The 19,227-nt window shown below is 36.3% G+C and overlaps 1 protein-coding gene across 1 annotated transcript in view; it reads left to right on the forward strand.

The window, feature by feature from the left end:
• The window catches only part of LOC106877042 (uncharacterized), a 92,654-nt gene that overhangs the window by 44,765 nt on the left and 28,662 nt on the right, over positions 1 to 19,227 (forward strand). The window contains exon 2 of the mRNA XM_089347979.1: positions 15,615 to 15,760. Coding sequence (XP_089204105.1) covers positions 15,615 to 15,760 — 146 coding nt within the window. The remainder of the gene's footprint in view (positions 1 to 15,614; positions 15,761 to 19,227) is intronic.

The following is a 19,227-nucleotide window of genomic DNA, read 5'->3' on the forward strand; positions in this document are numbered from 1 at the left end:
CTTCTTTCAGTTTCGGTCTACCAACTCTACTCACAAGGCTGTGGTAGGCCAGTAGAAGGCACTTGGCCAAGATGCCACGCAGTGGGACTGAACTCGAAACCACGTTTTTGGGAAGTAAACTTCTTCTCACACGGCTACGCCTCACTTATTTTACGGTGGCTATGTGGTTCCGGGTTCAGTCCCACTGCATGGCACCTTGGGCAGGTGTCTTCTACTATAGCCTCATGTCGACCAAAGCCTTGTGAGTGGATTTGGTAGACGGAAACTGAAAGAAGCCCGTCGTATATATATATATATATATATATATATATATATATATATATATATATATGTGCGCGTGTGTCTCTCCGTTCCCCCCCTCCCCACCTTCATTCGCTTGACAACCAATGTTGGTGTGTTTACGCCGTAACTTAGCGGTTCGGCAAAATAAACCGATAGAATAAGTAGGAGGCTTACAAAGAATAAGTTCTGGGATCGATTTGTTCGACTAAAGGCGGTGCTCCAGCATGGCCGCAGTCAAATGACTGAAACGAATAAAAGAATAACTGTTTGTTTATTTATTTATTTATTTATTTTGCTTCGGCAAAAATTAGTCCATAAAAATTTGCGACCACGGGATTAAAGCCCACCCTCTCTCAATAGGTGCCGGAAATGTTGGTCTTCTGCCACTCCTCAGTCGACTTATCGAAATTGGCGATCAGGTGTAATTTCGAAGGAAACTTGTCTGCTATTTTAAGCAAGTCGAGCTACCGTGTTGACATTCCCTCATTTTCTCGCCGCTGGGTGGTGGTGGTAGGTTTATGAAGCAGTCGTGGTTGTAAAATCTAGCACCTCTTGTATGCTTGTCCATGATATCCCCGTTTGGCTACCATTGTAACATTAATCACTTAATCACTTCATCTTTATATGGGGCTAATGCAGGTTCGCACCTCACCTTGAAAAATGCATTTTTCTGAAAAAATTTATTCGGATTCTTAGGTTTTACATGTCGGAGATTGCGAATATGCAAAAACAAAACAAAAAAATCCCCCCCCCCCCAATGCTTTTGGCGGCTGTAGTTAAGCAGGTGGTGCACATAAATAGAATCTTTTTTATTAAAGTGAGCGAGTGAATTGCCTTTGTTGAATTAAGACTAGTTTTCGTAGGGTGGACTACATTTTCCATTATAGCGTTACAATCAACTTGTAGGCAGTGAATGAACAGAATTGTCAGAGCGTTCTGCGGTAGTCATTCGCTCGGTTGTCTGTGCTCCGAGTTCAGATCCAGCTGAAGCCAACTTCGCCTTCAAGCCTTTCGAAGTCGATAAACAAATCAATTACTAGTCCGGTATTGGAGTTGATTCTTTTCTCTCCTCAAATACCTCTATAATTCAGAAGTGCAGTCGTGCAGTCGTGCCACACTGATTCAACCTGTGGATTTACGTAAGAGTACATTCTTCGGTATGTGGAACACTGGGCCGTTTATACATTAATTTCACAGGCAATAAATTCAATTAGCCGAACAGTGTTGAAGCTAATCGCTTAGTTCTGATATCATTTAGAAGTTTAAATGCTTGTGATTTTTCTTTAAAAAAAAAAAAAGCATTCGAAATTTAGCGGAGAATTTTGTGTAAAGCCAATCATCATTAGCACCGCTCTCCTCACTCTCAATCTAACAGAGAATTTCGCGCGCGTGAGCACACATGGAGAATATCTCGACCACCTTGGATATAAAAAAAAAAAATCAGTATTATTTTAATTAGCATCAGGTGAACCCTGGTTGAGAAGGCCTGTGATTTTCACAGTTGTGGTTACACGTTTTTTTTTTTGTGTATCATAAACTACATTGTCCAATGTAGCAGTCTTTTCTATTTTTAAGACGACAGGGTGTGATTTGTGGGACATTTGGTTGCTATTTCGAGCAACCTGGGCGAACACATAGAAGCTCCCACGTTGGCTCAACAAAGTAATATTATGTATAACTAGTGTGATGGGTTGTGGTGGGGGAGAGTATTGTCATTTGGATATCAAAATCTTTTGGAATTGTTTTTGTAGAAATATCATGTCGCGGTTGTATAGTTCAGAAGTTCGCTGCGCCACCATATGATTTTGGGTTCGTTCCTACTTTGTGGCACTTTGGTCGACCAAAGATTTGTGAGTGAAATTCGGTGCACAGAAATGTATGGATGTCTGTCAGAAATGTCTTGGGTGGCGTGAAAGCCTCTCAGAAGTATCGTTCTTGTTCTGAGACTGAAACTTGTACTCGGTGTATCGTTTCTATCTGGTACTTGAGTATATTTAGCGGAGTCTATTCTGTAGTAAACATTCGAAATAGGTCTCCGATCTGTAAATTCCTTGCTCTAAAAAGGGTTTTAGATACTGTTCTTCCTGCTCCCAAGTCATTTAAAAAGAAAAATTTCGTGAAAATTCAAAATGCAAAATAAATATTAGTACTCCTTTCTTTCTTTCTGTTTTTCATATTTAAATAAGCCTTCGGGACAGTATGCATTCTTACTGTTGAAACAGGTAATTGGTGCGGAAATTTTTTTTTCAACCTGTTATAATGTTTCTGATTCAATACAGATATTAGGGAAGAATTATTAAAGATTTTCATTGTCAATAAAGACAAAGTGAAATCAGCTCCATAACAAGTTAGGTGATAGTGACACTATTTGAAAGACTTTTGTAATTTTAGGACGTGTCAGCGTGCCGAATGCCATTGGTACGAAAAAGTTAATTAAACACCCCTTAATTTTACAGTGTTTTCGCTAATCTTAGTGATGAAAATGTACGTAACTTCTCAACGGTGATTGAGAGCTAGCTGAATGGGTCTAGCGCTGGGCATTTCGTCCGAGTTTTGAGTTCAAATTCCGCTGAGGTCGACTTTGCTTTTATCCTTTCGGGATCGATGATATCGACTAACCCCCTCCCCCAAAACTTTCAGTCTTTGTACCTATTGTAGAAAAGATTACTTATAATAACTAGTAACTAGGCTGAGCTAGGTTTCTTGGCTAGCAATGAGATGTTAAAACTGTCAAGATCCCGTCTCAGATTGAATCTTGTTAAAACACCTGTTTCAACATCGTTTATGTTTGATAAATAACCTTCCATGAAGAACTTTGATAAAGAAGTTGTTTAACTAGGTTTATCGAATGGTAGAAACGGCAAAATACTGGACTAACTACTACATAACAGTAATTAATTGATTAGTCTCTGTTCAATTTATTGCATATGCTACTTTTGCCGCTGCATCCATCCCTTTGTAATCGATAAAGTAAATACTATATATTAGGTGGATTTAATCGATTACACCACATCGCTTCTCATTGTCCTGTGTAATAAACTATTTATCATTATTATTAAGGTGAGCTGGCAGAATCGTTAGCGCACTGGACGAAATGCTTAGCGGTATTTCGCCCGTCGCTACGTTCTGAGTTCAAATTCTGCTCATGTCGACTTTGACTTTCATCCTTTCGGGGTTGATAAATTAAGTACCAGTGAAACACTGTAAACGACTAATCCCCTCCCCCAAAATTTCAGGCCTTGTGCCTATAGTAGAAAGGATTAATATTATTATATTAGTAGTAGTAATAGTAGTAGTTTTGGCTTCTCCCTTTCTCAAAATTGTTGGTCTTGTGCCAAAATTAGAAAGAATTATTGATATTATTAGGCGGCGAGCTGGCAGAATCATTAACTCACCGGACAAAATGCTTAGCGGCATTTTATTCCGACTTTACATTGTAAGTTCAAATGCCGCTGATGTCAGCTCTACTTTCCATTCTTTCGAGACATCTGAGCACTGGGGTCGATGTAATCGACTATCCCCCTCCAAGTTCCAGACATTGCAGTAGTAGGGGATTAAAAAATCATTAGAGCGTTGGAAGAATGCCTTGCGGTATTTCCGGTTCTTTACGTTCTAAGTTTAAATCCCTCTAAGATGAACTTTAACCTTTATTTTTTGTAGGGTTGATACGAATCAAGAATTAGGCCGATTCGATCGACTAACCCCTCTTTTAAAATTGAAATAAGTAACATTTGTTACTATAGATAACTGCCAGAAAACTCTGCCCTGGCAGTGCTGCCGGATGGTATTACCAGCTCGAAATAAACTCTTCTGGCACGGAAGTGCCGATAGTCGGGCCCGTCCGATACGCGCGAAATGACGAAACTGCTCTGCACGCACACATTGTGTCAAAGCATTACTAATTTGAGGTGTTTTGTCTATCAGCTGCAGTTGCGAGTGGGATAGATCTATCAACTAGGCCGAGTCCATCGTGAAGATTGCCGAGAAGGACGGTAAGTTTTCTCATTTTTGGCAGAGAAGAACGGTCAGTTTGCTCTTTTTTGATCGAGAAGGACGGTCAGTTTTCTCTTTTTTGGCTGAGAACGACGGTCAATTTTCTCTTTTTTGGCCGAGAAGGACGGTCAATTTTCTCTGTCTGGTAGCTATGGCGAAAGAGGTTGTTGAATAAACGAAGTTAAAAGGACTGAAGACAAAATTTTCTCTTGGACCAAACTTTTCCAAGTTTCATTTAGAAAAAAAAAAAGTAAAAGCGGAAAGTTAAATGCGGCTTCCTCCACTCATATCCCGAGTGAACGGCCTGCTCTGAGCATTTGGTTATAGGCAGGAGGACGACAGCTAGGAGAGGGCACCTATCCTCGAGATCAAGGTAATCCAGGTTGTGGGGGGAGGGGGTAACGCTAGGTAGTCTCCTCCCTCCCTTTTGAGGAATTTTATTGAACGGTTTCTCTTATTTATTTGTTTTTTTTTGTTAATCCTTTATTAGCGTAAACCTCGCCCACCATGATTGAATTCTATCTTCGTTTGAGTCCTTATTATTAATAAAGAAAATATTATCATTTTTGCTGTTTCTGGTTGACTGGTACCTTTTTTTTATCTTTATATCTCATGGTATTTCTTCCGGCTCTTTATGTTCCAAGTTCAAATTCCACAGAGGTCAATTTTGCCTGTTATCCCTCCGCAATCGATAAAATAAAGTACCAATCCAATATTTGGAGGTGATTTAATCGACTAACTACTCCTCTGGCCTTCTGCCGATGTTAGAAATAATAATTATTACTCTATGAGCGATCCCGGACGCTCCCAACAAACGTTTCAGATCACGCATTTAGCTCTGTTTTGCATTCATTTTAAGGACACCTGAAGCTGTAGTACGAGAAAAGTTGAGAGTTCCTTGGTGAATTAATTTTACAAATCTGTTTCAGTTCCTGCTCGAGAAAAGGAAAGTATACAGAAGTCAATTTTATTCCCCTCTCCTGTTAATGTATTGTATTGAGTGTTCAGTAAATATATTTACACGAGAATGTACTTCAAAATAGTAGATGAAATAGAAGCTTCGTGATGAGTTTCAACGTAATACTGAAAAAAAAAAAAATCTCACACTCTAGTTTCCAATTCTTGTTGTTGGTTCATCTTAGGTTAGCTTCAATTGAGGAGTCTCTACGATCAAAGTTGTTCAAAACCTGGCCTTCTAGTTCTTTGTTTTGGTGGTGATGTCCTTTTTTTAAACAGTATGCGTGTGGACAAATGATTCAATGCGTTCCCTTTTATTTGTAAGACAGCTGGGATGTGTTTCAAGAGAGACTTAGCTGTTGTTTCTAGTGTGTGTGTATAGAGGGAAGGACCACGTACAAATTCCTCGTTATTTCGACTTTGTAATGTGATGTAGTTGTATTACCACTTGTGTATTAAAATTGGTAAAAATGGACCTCCTCCTCCACCCACAAAATGTGTGGGATTTTGAGTTAATGTAAGAAATTCTAATTTAAGCTCAAATCATGGTCATACCACACTATGTGCAATTACTGTTTTTTTTGTTTGTTTGTTTGTTTTTCGTATAGTTGAAAATGGCATTTCTTCGTTGACAACAGAATAATTAACTTTATTTCTTTTGCTGTTCTTTCTTTTTCGCACACTTTCCTTGTTGGTTTTTATTTGTCAAGTTAGTTGGTTAACGAGAAAAAAAAAAGCCCATTTAGTCAGGTTAATCAACGGCACAGAATAATGTCACTAAATGAAATATGAATTCGCATCTCTTTACATGCAGCAATTTCTAATCTTCAAGGATCTTTAGATTCCATAAGCTATTGTTTACATAAAGTCACTTAGCACCATATGCAAGAATTACAGCTTTATTATTAATAAGGTAAATTGTTTCCTCAGATATGTGTGTTAGTAAACTACACTCACGAGTTATAAACTGTCTACATTAAAATTTCACATTTTATACATATCCTTATTTCTAACTTGATGCTTAACTTTATAGATTCTCATAATATTGTTTCATAATGACAAAGATGTCTTTGGTTAGGTAGGTTTCATTTTGAAAAGCATAACATTCGAGCGCATGTGGTGACAAGCAGAATAATATTGACGAGGGCGTATTTTGTTTTCAAAGAGACTTGGGATTAGTGTATTTCCCCCAACTAATGACTGTCTTAAAGAGATGAGAGATTGTATTAGGGATTATGTAAACTAGCTAATCAAGTTTTCTATGAAATATTCATGATTATCTCTAAAAAAAATTTGTCCCAACCCCTTTTTTTTTCTCCTGTAATGGTGATCATCTGACGCGTTGAAATCTTACGTTTTATAAAATGTGTTCATTTCTGTTTTGATGCATAAGTTTATAGATCTTCATAACATTGTTTCGTTATATTAAAGATTTTGATTATGCTGTCAATTTTGTTACATAGCTAAAGGTATTAAAAGCCTAACACTCGAACACATTTCAGGACAATCAGAACAGTAAGTAGACGCGCGTGCGAAGGCTTACCATTATCTATATATATAAAAATGAGAATGTGTGTCTGTCTGTCTGTGTGTGTGTATCCCTAAAACTCGAGAACTACGCAACCAATTTCATTCAAATTTTACAGATGCCTTACTTAGGGTTCCAGTTGTGTTTTAATAAAAAAAATTTTTTAAACTTCTTGCAGAGTTCGAGCCCACGGCAACATAATATCTCCTCCACTATTTAAGTATTACGTGTCAAAAGTGAAACAAAAACACTCATGTCAAATACTTTCACTTTAAAAATGAAACTATTCCACTAACTGAAACGATCACATTTCGATACTGTAATGACAGATACTTTCAGAGAGAGAGAGAGAGATGTATATGTATACATATAGATGTATATGTACACGTATATGTAAAGATATATATATATATAGATAGATATAGATCTATATGCATACATGTATATGTATACATATGTGTAGATGTATATATATATATAGATGTACATGTAATGTGTACACATATATACATGCATACAGATATCTATACATATATACACCCATCACACACATACACAAACACACACATTAGTCATTTGTTTTCTTATCCAAAACTACGTCAAAAGTACTGAACGGATCTTTATGAAATTTGGAAATTATATTCTATGCATACCGGCCATAACTCCCATGAAAATTCATATATTTTTGATGTTGATGAAATTTTAACCCGAACATAACAGATGAGCATTATTTGTAATTCAACGGTACAACAGTGTAAGACTACCCTTTCAGATATACTTTCATTGTGATTTCTGCAATGTGGTGCATAAATTGTCAAGTAAATGAGACGCATCTTTGCCTCCACTGATTCACTTGCAAAGTGTTGAGTAAAATTATTTCGTTGCAGACCTCCTTTGAGTCTTTTTATTATCACTGCGACACACATAGTCCCCAGTTGGTAACATTGATTTCAAGGCCTTCCCAGATGAGAGACTGGCATTCCACTTAATGTCTATGTTCCATGCTGGCATGGATTGGAGAGTTATTAATATAGAAATATGGTATCGTAGCTACTAACAGTTGAGGGTTGCGTAGTCTAGACGGCGTTTTTAGATTACATTTTTAGATTACACATTGCGTGAGTTTGTATCCGATGCACAGTGTCGAACGGGACAAATTTGCTCATCGGACAAGACACCAGGACGTATGGTAAATTTCCGTGTGCGCGCACGTACCCTGTTGCAGACTACACCAGCAAAATAATGAAAATAATGTGAATTCAATGACAGTATAACATACTATAAGAGAAAAAGGACGAGTGGCAATTTATAACAGTGGGAGACTACCTATAAACAATTAGATAATTTAATGTTTATAACGTATTCGATAAGTTAATATAATAGACTAGAAAATATAATAAATATAAATACTTCTTTAGCAGGAATCTGTAGTGATAAATCAGTCACTTGTAACTTAATTGTAAGTATTTAATCACCATACATAAATTCTAGCTCAGACTATGAAAACGCTGTGGTGAGTTATACACCAGGACGCTGAACGTACATGTGTGTTGAACAAGCTCACTTGTTTTCACCATTATAATAATTGTTTCAATGAGTACAGAAATGTTTTATTAATAGGTTGAAATGAAGATAAAGAAATCCTATACTAAATTAATTTATTCACGTGCATTTAATAATATTTACAATAGATTTTTGTAAGAAAAGTCAAAAGATATTTAAAAAGAAAACTGTCGTAGAGGGTTTACGACATAAAAATTGGATTATTTAATACTTTTGTAACTAAGCTACAAAGAGTTTAAAACAACAATTCAAAATAGCATTGTTGAATTAAACAAAAGACTTGGCATCGTAATAACCAATCTCATGAAAGTGAGTGTCGTGGGATCATGTAGACGACCAACAAACACTGATTTATTTCCCAAAATCAGGGTTTTTATAACTGCTGATATCTGAATTCTAAGAACCGTATTTCGTGAAAGATTTCTCTTTGACGAAAGTTAGAATTCAAATAATGGACAGTAATTTTAACCAATGGAAAAAACTAATAATTACACATATTCGGCCAACATGACGTCATATCAACATCGATAGAAGTTTATTGAGGCTTGCTACAACAGAATTTCAAATTTGACAGAACTTTTCTGGGTTTCTTTCCATTTGTCTAAGAATGTTTTCACTTTACATCATTGCTGAGTACATCAGTTGAAAAAATATAACTTGTAAATAAATTTTAAAAAAGGCCATCTTTCGTTTGAGTAAACATGCGATGACTGTTATATACTGATGAAGTCTAATGAGAACCAAAACATACGTCTAGCTGTTTGCTTTACATACAAGCAAGCATTAATTTTTTCTTTGTAAGCATAAAAGTTGAATTTTTTGTGAAATGGATTCGTAAATTCTTCAAATTATATTATTCTCCTTATTTTAGAGTCCTTAATTATTGGTAGGTTGTCATTAAGGAAGCTATACATCAGTTTCTTGCTTGACGCCTTTTCTGGAAGGAAGTAATAAACACTCGTAATGTTTACAAAGTTTTACAAATCTAAGACTCTGTTTCTATGAAATCGAGCGATCGAGGGTAGTGGTGGCTAAGAAGAACACATTCCTAGTGGTATAATTTTCATTTATTCTTGTAATTGCACTAAGAAATGAATGCGAAATTTCCATTTTACCCAGTCTACTGCAAAATTATTAACGCTTTCCACTAGTCTAAGAGTTTTCGCTTTTGTTGATGAGTATGAATTTTAAACGTTTGAGGAGCGCGGATGAATTTTTATTTTAGACGCCGTACTGCGGCCAGTTCTGTTTGTCATTAGAAATTTTTCTGGTGTAATTTAAGGTTTTTTTTTTAATTCGTTGTTGATTTTTTTTTTTTTTTGCTTTGTTGTGCATTTTTTGTTATTGTTTACTTCACGTTAGACCTTCCTGCGGTTGCTTAACCTGCTTAAAATCGGAGCCAAAATCTATATGATCGAGCCTTCCTGTTTTAACAAAATTCTAAATGTTCTGATAAATTTTACTCACTCCCATCATTGACAATACAAAAATGACTCCCTGTATATAATCACAAAATTATATACATACTTGCGCCCTTGTGACGCCGGCCGCATCACGACGTCTACGAAAATTCTTCCGCCGTCACCACACAAAGTAATAGTAATATTAGCTACGTTTTGATAAAGTGAAAGGATGCGCGTTTTAATCATGGATTGCTCCCCCCCTCTCTCTCTCTTTCTCTCTCTCTCTCTCTTTCTCTCTCTCTCTCTCTCTCTTTCTCTCTTTCTCTCTCTTCTCTCTCTCTCTCTCTCTCTCTCTCTCTCTCTCTCTCTCTCTCTCTCTCTCTCTCTCTCTCTCTCTCTCTATCTTTAGTTTGTGGTGGTGACTTTTTCAGATTTTATGAAAATAACACCGCTATTCTATCATCTGAAATTCATCTGCGAGAGAACTGTTCCGGAAAAAAACTTTTTTTTGTTTTTGTTTTAGCACAAAATATTTCAACGTCATCAACTTTGAGGGCTCATCTTTTCTGGATTCCTTTGTTTAATATACATTTATTATTCAAGAGGTCGCTGGCCTTGTGCGCCTAAATTAGAAACCATTCCTTTTTATTTACTTTTTTTCCTCCATCTAATTTTTACATTCGAAGCTCGATTTCCACCGAAGTTGATTTCACCTTTTAGAAAGACCCCCCACCTCCATTTTCTCCCAAATTTGTTTATTTAAAAAAAAATTTCAGCCAAAAACCCCGTTTTCGGATACAGAGGTTCTAGAAAATTGCCAAAAATCGGCGTTGTGAACCCCCCTCTACCTTCACTCCAAATTCTTAAATTTTGACTTTTCCCCCCCAACAGTAACCTTAACCCTAACCACAGAATCGTGATGTCCGTATTTTTCCGATAAATTAAGTACCAGTGAAACACTGGAGTCAAAAAACAAAAACAAAAATTCAGGCCTTGCGCCTTTAGTAAAGAGGATTATTATTATGTTGAATGGTGGATTGGTAGAATCACAAGAACTTCAGGAAAATGTTTTTACAGTACCTATTTGGCCTTTATATTCTGAGATTAAATCCCACTGAAGTCAGCTTTGCCTTTCAATTGGTCTATAAAAAAAAAAAAAAAACCAGTCAAATACTAGGGTCAATTTAATCGACTTATCCCCTCTCTGAAAACGTCTATTAAAATATATTTTTAAAGGAAATTAGAAGTTGTTGCAGGTTTGAAATAAATGGGACTCGAGTGCCCTAAGCACTATTACTTCATAAAGAATACGTGTGAGGGGCTTTCATACACTCTCAGAATGGTTGGTATTAGGAAGAGCATCTAACTGTAGAAATCATGCCAAATCCGACTGGAGCCTGGTGCAGCCCCTCAGCTTACCAGGCCCAGTCAAACCATCCAATCCATGCCAGTATGGACAGCAGATGCTAAATGATGATGATGATGATGATACTGTTTGAGTAAAAAAAATTACCTGTAAAAATTCAATTTGGTACTTAAATAAACTCCTATCTGATAGCCCCTCTTTTTTTTTCCAGTCAAAATAGTGCTTATCAACCAAAGATGCATGGTGTAAAATGTGAATTTTATTCATATTTCTGCGTTTTAGTTGTGTTATTGATATGGGGAAGCTAAAGTTTGTTACTAGGTATTAAAGGAAATACAATCTGACAAAGGACTTCTTTATTAGATTTTGTTAGATGGAGATCTGTATAATGTTGAAAGAGTAACATTTCATATTGGAATTATGAAGTCATATGTCTATTGAAATAGCAAATATTTTAAAATAGAAAATATGTTCTGAATGAACCTAATGACCGTCCTTTCAAATTATTGCTAAATATTTTTTTCCATTTTTTTTTTTTAATGAATTAATCATGGGAGGAGGAGCAGACCCCATGAGTGAATTCTACTAAAAGCACTTGAAGATCAGGTTGTATATTAGGCTCAGTACCCCTAAATTAAAAAATTCAAGATGTTATTAAGAGAGCTATGTTGATATACAGTAAAATTTAAAACCTATTTGAGAGAGAGTTTACAGTTCGTTCATGTATTTTGGAGAAAAGTCAAACATCCCTAAAAATTTGGGGTTTCAGATAATCTGATACTTATAGAAGGCTCAAGTTAGTAATACATAATTCATTGCCATTGACATGTTGAAATCTATAATTTATTGAAAACATTGATTTGGTATGGAAGAATTTCAGTTGATTCACAGCATCGTGTAATTTAATGTTAATTTTTTTTTTTTGCTTTTTTTTTTATGAATTTAGCTATATCTGGTTAATTAAAAGAAAATATTAATTATAAGCCATGGGACATTGTTTTTATATTTGGCCTTTTATACTTCTGTACAGTAAATAAAGCTAAGCTATGGTTATTGTCTGCCTTTATTATGGTATAAAGTTTATTATGCCTGTGGTACAACTTGCTTCCTGATGTACTCTACAGTTTATATTTGTGCAACAAAACCTCTAGAAACCAGTACACAAATATAATCCTTACCTGAATTAAAATCCCAATGAAGGATAATGCTGCAATATGGTATAATATATATATAAGTTTAACCCTACAAGAACTAGAATTTCAATGAACAACTTATGTTTTAGATGCTGTACTGCAACCGGTTTTGTTTGTCATTAGAAATATAAAATACAAATGGTTCGCAATTAACAACACACACCACATGTATACATCCCATCCTCAGCTGCCCATTTGGTATCATTGTGTTTTCAACACCTAAGTAGTGCCATTCAATTCAGCAGTGTCAGTATTAAAAACATAAAAAGGCTACCTGGGAATTAATAGACAAGAAGCAGGGGCCAAAAATTAGTGCAATATGTCTATATTTACACCTGCTTATTGTTACAGTTCACAAACATCAGATCTCAGGCAGGGTTAGTGTGGTCCAAGATGAACCTGATGTACTGATTATAAATGTTTTCTTTACTTTGGTCAAATGAGTGTCATATGTTTATGCATACATTTCTTTTAGTTGTTGTCATTTTTATAACTGCATGTGAGATACATGTTATAAACTGTTGATAACTGATGGTGTTTGATGTGCTTTATATATTCTTGTGATGGTAGAATTCTATTTCTATAAATGTAAAACTGGAGTTGATATGGAATTAAGCTTAGTGTACTGATGGTTCAAATGAATGTGATAGTGTTCTTAAAAGGTGAACTTGGATATGATTGTTGGAACACTGAAAAAGGATGCCTTGTAGCCTTTTCAGGCATCCAAGACTAAAGGATGGGGCTGATTGCATATGACTAACTTAGTTATCCCTTTTTTGACTATATTTCAAACTTTGTTTTAATTTTGAAAATATCAGAATGGATTTAGCAAAATAACTTTTCCATTTATTGACATGAACATAAACTCATCATAAAATCATGATGGAAGGTTGTAATTTGAATTCGAGTACTTTATTATAGTTGGTTTTTGTATTGTAGATCCCAAGATGATCTTAAGCAAATTGGTCACAAAATGGTTAATGTTTAATTTGAATTGTGACAGGTTAGTAGTTCCTTATGACTTGGGTGGTTATAAAAGATAGTTTCACTGGACTGAAGTGGTTATGAAAGATACTTTTATTGAGCTGGGGATATAGATAGATAGGATTGGATGAAATGTTTGATATGAAATCAGAAGTGAGAATCAAGTGTATTTATGTATAAAAATAGGTGTCTGGTATGCAGTAGAGCAGAAGCTCATTGATTACCACTTGGTGAGTCAGAAACTCAGTATACTGTATTACTGTGTAATGGGCTAAGGTGACAAGCTGACAGAATTGTTAGCATGCCAGACAGAATGTTTTGTGGCATTTCATCCGTCTTTGCATTCTGAGTTATAATTTCACGAAGGTCTTTGCCCTTCATCCTTTCAGGGTTGATGAAATAACTACCAGTTGAACATTGAGGTCAATGTAATCGATGATCTCCTTCCCCAAAAACTTCAGGCCTTGTGCCTATATTAGAAAGGATTATTATGTATGGGACTGGCATCTTCATATATTGTTGATCCACTATTGTTCCACTGGTTCTTAAAGGCTGATTTGTAACCTTCATCTCACATCAATTGAGAAAGATTCAATATTTCGGACATCCTCCATGCTGTGGAAGCATTGCAGTTCTGAAAACCTTGCTTTAACATGGAGTTCCATAAATAATATGAAACCTATTTCCCATTGAGTTCCATGTTACATAGCTCAGTAGACTAGAAATAGTTTATTGGGAAATGGGGATGTATGCAGGTTTGACAATTTACATTTGAGATTTCTCATTATGTGGTAAAGATCTCTGATGGAAACTAAAATATTGGTTGAAGAGGAAAGCAATTGATAATATCTAACGTAGCATTGACTCCTGACAGATACTGGAAGAAGCTTATTAATTTTGCAGTGAAAAAGCAGGTTAAAGACAATAAGATATAAGGACATCAGCAGTGAAAATCTGTTTGACCAAATGCCTCTTTTCAAAATATCTGCTACATTTTTCCAACAAAATATTTGTATTTTCTTTTTGCCATTCTGTCTTGGGAGAAATTGCTGCAAAGTTTGTAAGGTTTCTGTTGGGTCTATGTGGGAGATTTGTACGATTTAAAAAATTTTAAGATTTCATGTAGTAGCTTGGGTTTCTGCTGTATGGATAGTTTAGCCAATGAGGGACTCTACATAATTGCATGACTTGCTAAAAATTGTCACCAAATCTTCCCCAAATTACATCCCTCCATCTTGAAAAAGGAAGGGCACATTCAGTAGTGTAACGCCTTTAATCACTGGCTCCGTTCAGTCAGGGCTGTCTGGGTTAGATAACAATGACAGTGTTGCAGTTCTTATAATGAAAGAATGTGAATAAAATATTTGATGCAAGGTTTAGAGAAAGCAATATAGTAGGGGAGAAATAAAGAGGGGTGGGCAAAATTTGGGTTTAGTGTCTGTGTGTAAATGATGAAATGCGACTTTAAGAACAATTATAGACTAACATCTGAGGATTTTCTACAAAGGACAGTTTGTAAATGTAGTTAGGACGGACACCAGTATTCAAAGAAAGAGCAGTGGCGTAGGAAATAGTAGTTAGCAGTAAAGTATAGAGTGTATTTAGAACCTTATACTATCAAATCTATTCAGGTCTAAAACACTGAAGTGAAAGCAAAGTATTCTTTGCATCTAGCCATGACAGCATGAAGATGATGCTTCTGGCAGTGACTATGAGGTGCATAGTTTTAAGAGATCGAGATTGAAAGAGAGTAGAATTCTTAGAAACTGTAAGCTCTAAACTGTGATGTAAAACAAGTGTTTGTAACATTTAAATGTTGTTACCTTGAAGTATTAGGTCATATTTGGAAATCTTGTAAAGAAGTGGGTGTTTGGTAAGCAAGAAATGTTGATGTTTGCAGAGGACAGTTTGTAGGATTTAAAAACAAACAAAGTATGGGCTATAATGTAGTTAGTAAAGGAATGTTTGGGTTTTTTGAAAAAGAGAGATAGTTTGATAAATGACAGATACTTTGGTGGAAGATATTTGAGATGGGCAGTGAGAAAGACTACTGATGTCTCCACTAGCAAATGTTTAGCATGGAGTTTTGTCACGCTTAGTCAAAGTTTACTGGTATCCAGTGCAGTAAGTTTGGTTTCATTGTAATTTTTCTTAGACTGGAGCCCATTTGTGTATTACATACAAGATGCTTTAAGAGGATGTTTTGTTTTGAAACTTATATTGGTCATTAATGATCAAGGTGCAGTAATTCAAGATATATTTATCATATAAGCTTTTGTTTGCTTTTTTATTTTACTTCTCTTTTATTAACAATCTGTTTAACTTTTTAAAACTTTTTTTCACAGATCTTACAAAAGTTTCTAGACAAACACAACGACAGCTATGAAGAGTATGTTTTCTCCCTGTGTATTTTCCTCTGCCACTATGCTGCCAGCTATGGAGAGCTGGCAGTTTATGATTCCAAAGAGAAAATTTGTCAGCAATTATTTAGGTAAATATTTTACATTTAATTCTTCTATTCTGTTTTGCTATCACCACTGTAACATTGTTTCCACTGCAGTAACCACTGTATAGTCATAAGTAAGTTTTTTCTTAAGATACTAAGGTATTATTTTATCATTGAGGACCAGAATTTTTTAAACAGTCTGACAACCAAGAAAGGAATAAGGAGTGTGCTGATCTCTAACTGTGGAGGGAACCTATGGTAGAGGTAGATCCAGGAAGACATGGGAAGAGGTAGTGAAGCATGATCTTCGAACTTTGGGCTTCACAGAAGCAATGACTAGTGACCAAGACCTTTGGTGATATGCTGTGCTTGAGAAGACCTGTCAAGCCAAGTGAAATTGTAGTGGTGGCTGATGCTGGTGTCATGTAACTGGCATGTAAAAAGCACCTTTCGAGTATTGGGCCTCACGGAGGCAAAGTGGTTAATACCAGTGGCATGTGAAAAGCTCCTTTCGAGTGTTGGGCTTCATGGATGCAGTTGACTGGGACCTTTGGCATTATGTCATGCTTGAGAAGAAGACCTATCAAGCTAAGTAAAATCACAGTCATGGCAGATACCAGTGTCACACAAATGATACCCATGCCATTGGCATGTAAAAGCACCCATTACACTCTCGGAGTGGTTGGTGTTAAGAAGGGCATCCAACTGTAGAAACATTGCCAAATCAGACTGGAGTCTGGTGCCGCCTTCCATGTTGCCAACCCTGGTCAATGATGATGATGATATTGTGTATACCAAAATTTACTATCATGAGTGTTGGTGTACTTGGTCAAATAATGTCTTGGGGTCAGTTCCATTGTACAGCACCATGACTAAGTGTTTACTATCATAACTTCAAGCTACCTCAAACCTTATGAGTGAAATTGGGTAAACAGAAACTGCAGAAGACTTTCAGATGAACTGTACATGTAATTTAAATGACCAACTTTCTCACACACTGTGTTGCACTGAGTCTGCTGGAGGATTGCATTAAGGGAACAAGTGTCTGTTTGATACTCAGCTACTTGCACTATAATACAGATGGTGGATAGATCTGTTGAATGAAGAACTGAGTATTTGTTGTGGAAATCAATGGAGGAACCAAATACGTGATGTGTATTTGTACATAGGCAAATATCTGAGTGCAGATGAATGAATGTACAGACTGATAAGAAAAGAATGTTGAATTATATGAAGTGAGAAACATTAGCAAAAGTCAACTATAAAATTGGACAAATATAACTAGTAACTTTAGTAGGTGAAATCTACCAATAGTTGCAGTTGGACAGATCTAACAACAATGGTCAAATGGTCAGTGGTACTCGGTACACTGGGAAAATGAAAAGTATAATGAACTATTTAGTTAAACAAGTATAACCAATTAAATTTTACAGCAGTAATGAGAAAATACCATTTTAGTAGAAAAACAGAATGGTAATTAGTAATATAATAGAACAAAAAATATATCCGAAGCTAGATGGAGGGAAAATGACTAGAAGAGAATAAATGGATTTTTGTTAATGTGTTGGTATATGGTGAAAGAGAGAGAGAGAAAGGAGGCTATTGAAACTAGTGTGACCGTCATCTGCTGGGTTTACTATTTGCCCATAACTAGGACCCTAACAGTTGCTATTAACCCAGGTCAGAGTGAACCTGGGAACAACAGCAATTAAAAGGTGGTTGCAAACTCCTCAGAACATCCAATCTCCTAATCAGATGGATGTAGTTCATCGTTATACACTAGTTCAGGCCAGTTTCTGACTAGACTCAGTATATAGCTTTTCACATTTTTAGACATCTACCCTAAAGATATAGGTGCAGTCATGGCTGTGTGGTTAAGAAGTTCACTTTGGAATCGTGTTGTTAGGGTTGATGTACAAATTCCTGGCTGATTTCTGTAAAAACTGAGAAGCTTTGCTAAAACAACCCCTAAAAGGCTTTAATTTAACTTGATTATGCAAAAAATGCAATCTTAGTTGACTGATACAACAGAACAAGAGCAGGAGAGGAAATTATACAGCTAAATATGACAAACCAACTGACGCAGACGGGAAAGGATGTAGTTGATTAATCAAATGCAATATTTGACTGGAACTTATTTTTAGCAACACTAGAAAGATAAAAGGCAAAACTTAAATCCCATTAAGCATTTTATCTTCTACTCTGCCGATTCTACTTTCAACCACTTTTTTGAAAATGGTAGAATAAAATGTTCAGGATTGCTAAAATTCAGTTGAAGCTTACATCAAGGTACACGAATAAAAGTGAGCAGTTTTGTTGTAGTATTTAGCAAAAACAACTCAAGTAAACATCTTTAGGCCAACAAATATAAATGAACTATTGAATGAGGTGAACCTGAGCTTTCAGTTCATTTAGCTAGATGCTAAACAGTGCTATGAAGCTTAGTAATACATTCTTTATTTCATCTGTGGCACTTGGCACAGCCAAACAGTGTTAGCAATCAGCAGACATCATGGACTATTCAGAAGATTTCTTGAAAATAGTTAGATTCTCTTAACCAAGCAGATTAATTAATGGTTGATTAGGGGACTGTGATATCCTGTGACTTGAATTTAAAACTGTAAAATGGGTGTATTTTAGCTGTCTGTCTGCACCTGTTTGTTGGTAGTGAAATGAACAGGATATATAGAACTCAATACATGAGCTCTGAGTGTATATATATATATATATGTCATCATCATTTAATGTCCACTTTCCATGCTAGCATGGGTTGGATGATTTGACTGGGAACTGGCGAACCAGATGGTTACACCAGACTCCAATCTGATCTGGCAGAGTTTCTACAGCTGGATGCCCTTCCTATCGCCAACCACTCCGAGAGTGTAGTGGGTGCTTTTTACGTGGCAACGGCCACAGTCAAATGGTGTTTTTTTACGTGCCACCTGCACAGGAGTCAGTCCATTGTTTTGTTCACATGCCACCGGCACGAGTGCCAGTATGGCAAAGCTGGAAACGATCACGCTCAAATGGTGCTTTTTACGTGTCACCAGCACGGAAGCAAGACCGCTGCTCTGGCAGTGATCCTGCTCGGATGGTGCTGTTAACACTCCACTGGCACAGGTGCCAGTCATCGAATTTGGTTCAGTTTCGATCTCACTTGCCCCAACAGGTCTTCGCAAGCTGAGTTTAGTGTCCAATGAAGGAAGGTTGGCATGGGTGCCAGTCAATGAATTTGGTTCAATTTTCGATTTTGATTTCGATTGCCTCAACAGGTCTTCACAAGCAGGGTTTTGTGTCCAAAGAAGGAAAGGTATGCATAAGTGGGCTAGCTACACCCCTGGTAAAGGCCACGGGTTATGGTCTCACTTGTCTTGCTTAGTCTTCTCACGCACAGCATATTTCCAAAGGCCTTGGTCACAAGTTATTGCCTTGGTGAGGCCAAATGTTCGAAGGTCGTGCTTCAGCACCTCATCCCAGGTCTTCCTGGGTCTACTACAAGGCTGTGGCACTTT

The sequence above is a fragment of the Octopus bimaculoides genome, chromosome 2 (genome assembly GCF_046866305.1).
Source record: "Octopus bimaculoides isolate indiv1 chromosome 2, ASM4686630v1, whole genome shotgun sequence".
In the NCBI taxonomy this organism is placed as follows: domain Eukaryota; kingdom Metazoa; phylum Mollusca; class Cephalopoda; order Octopoda; family Octopodidae; genus Octopus; species Octopus bimaculoides.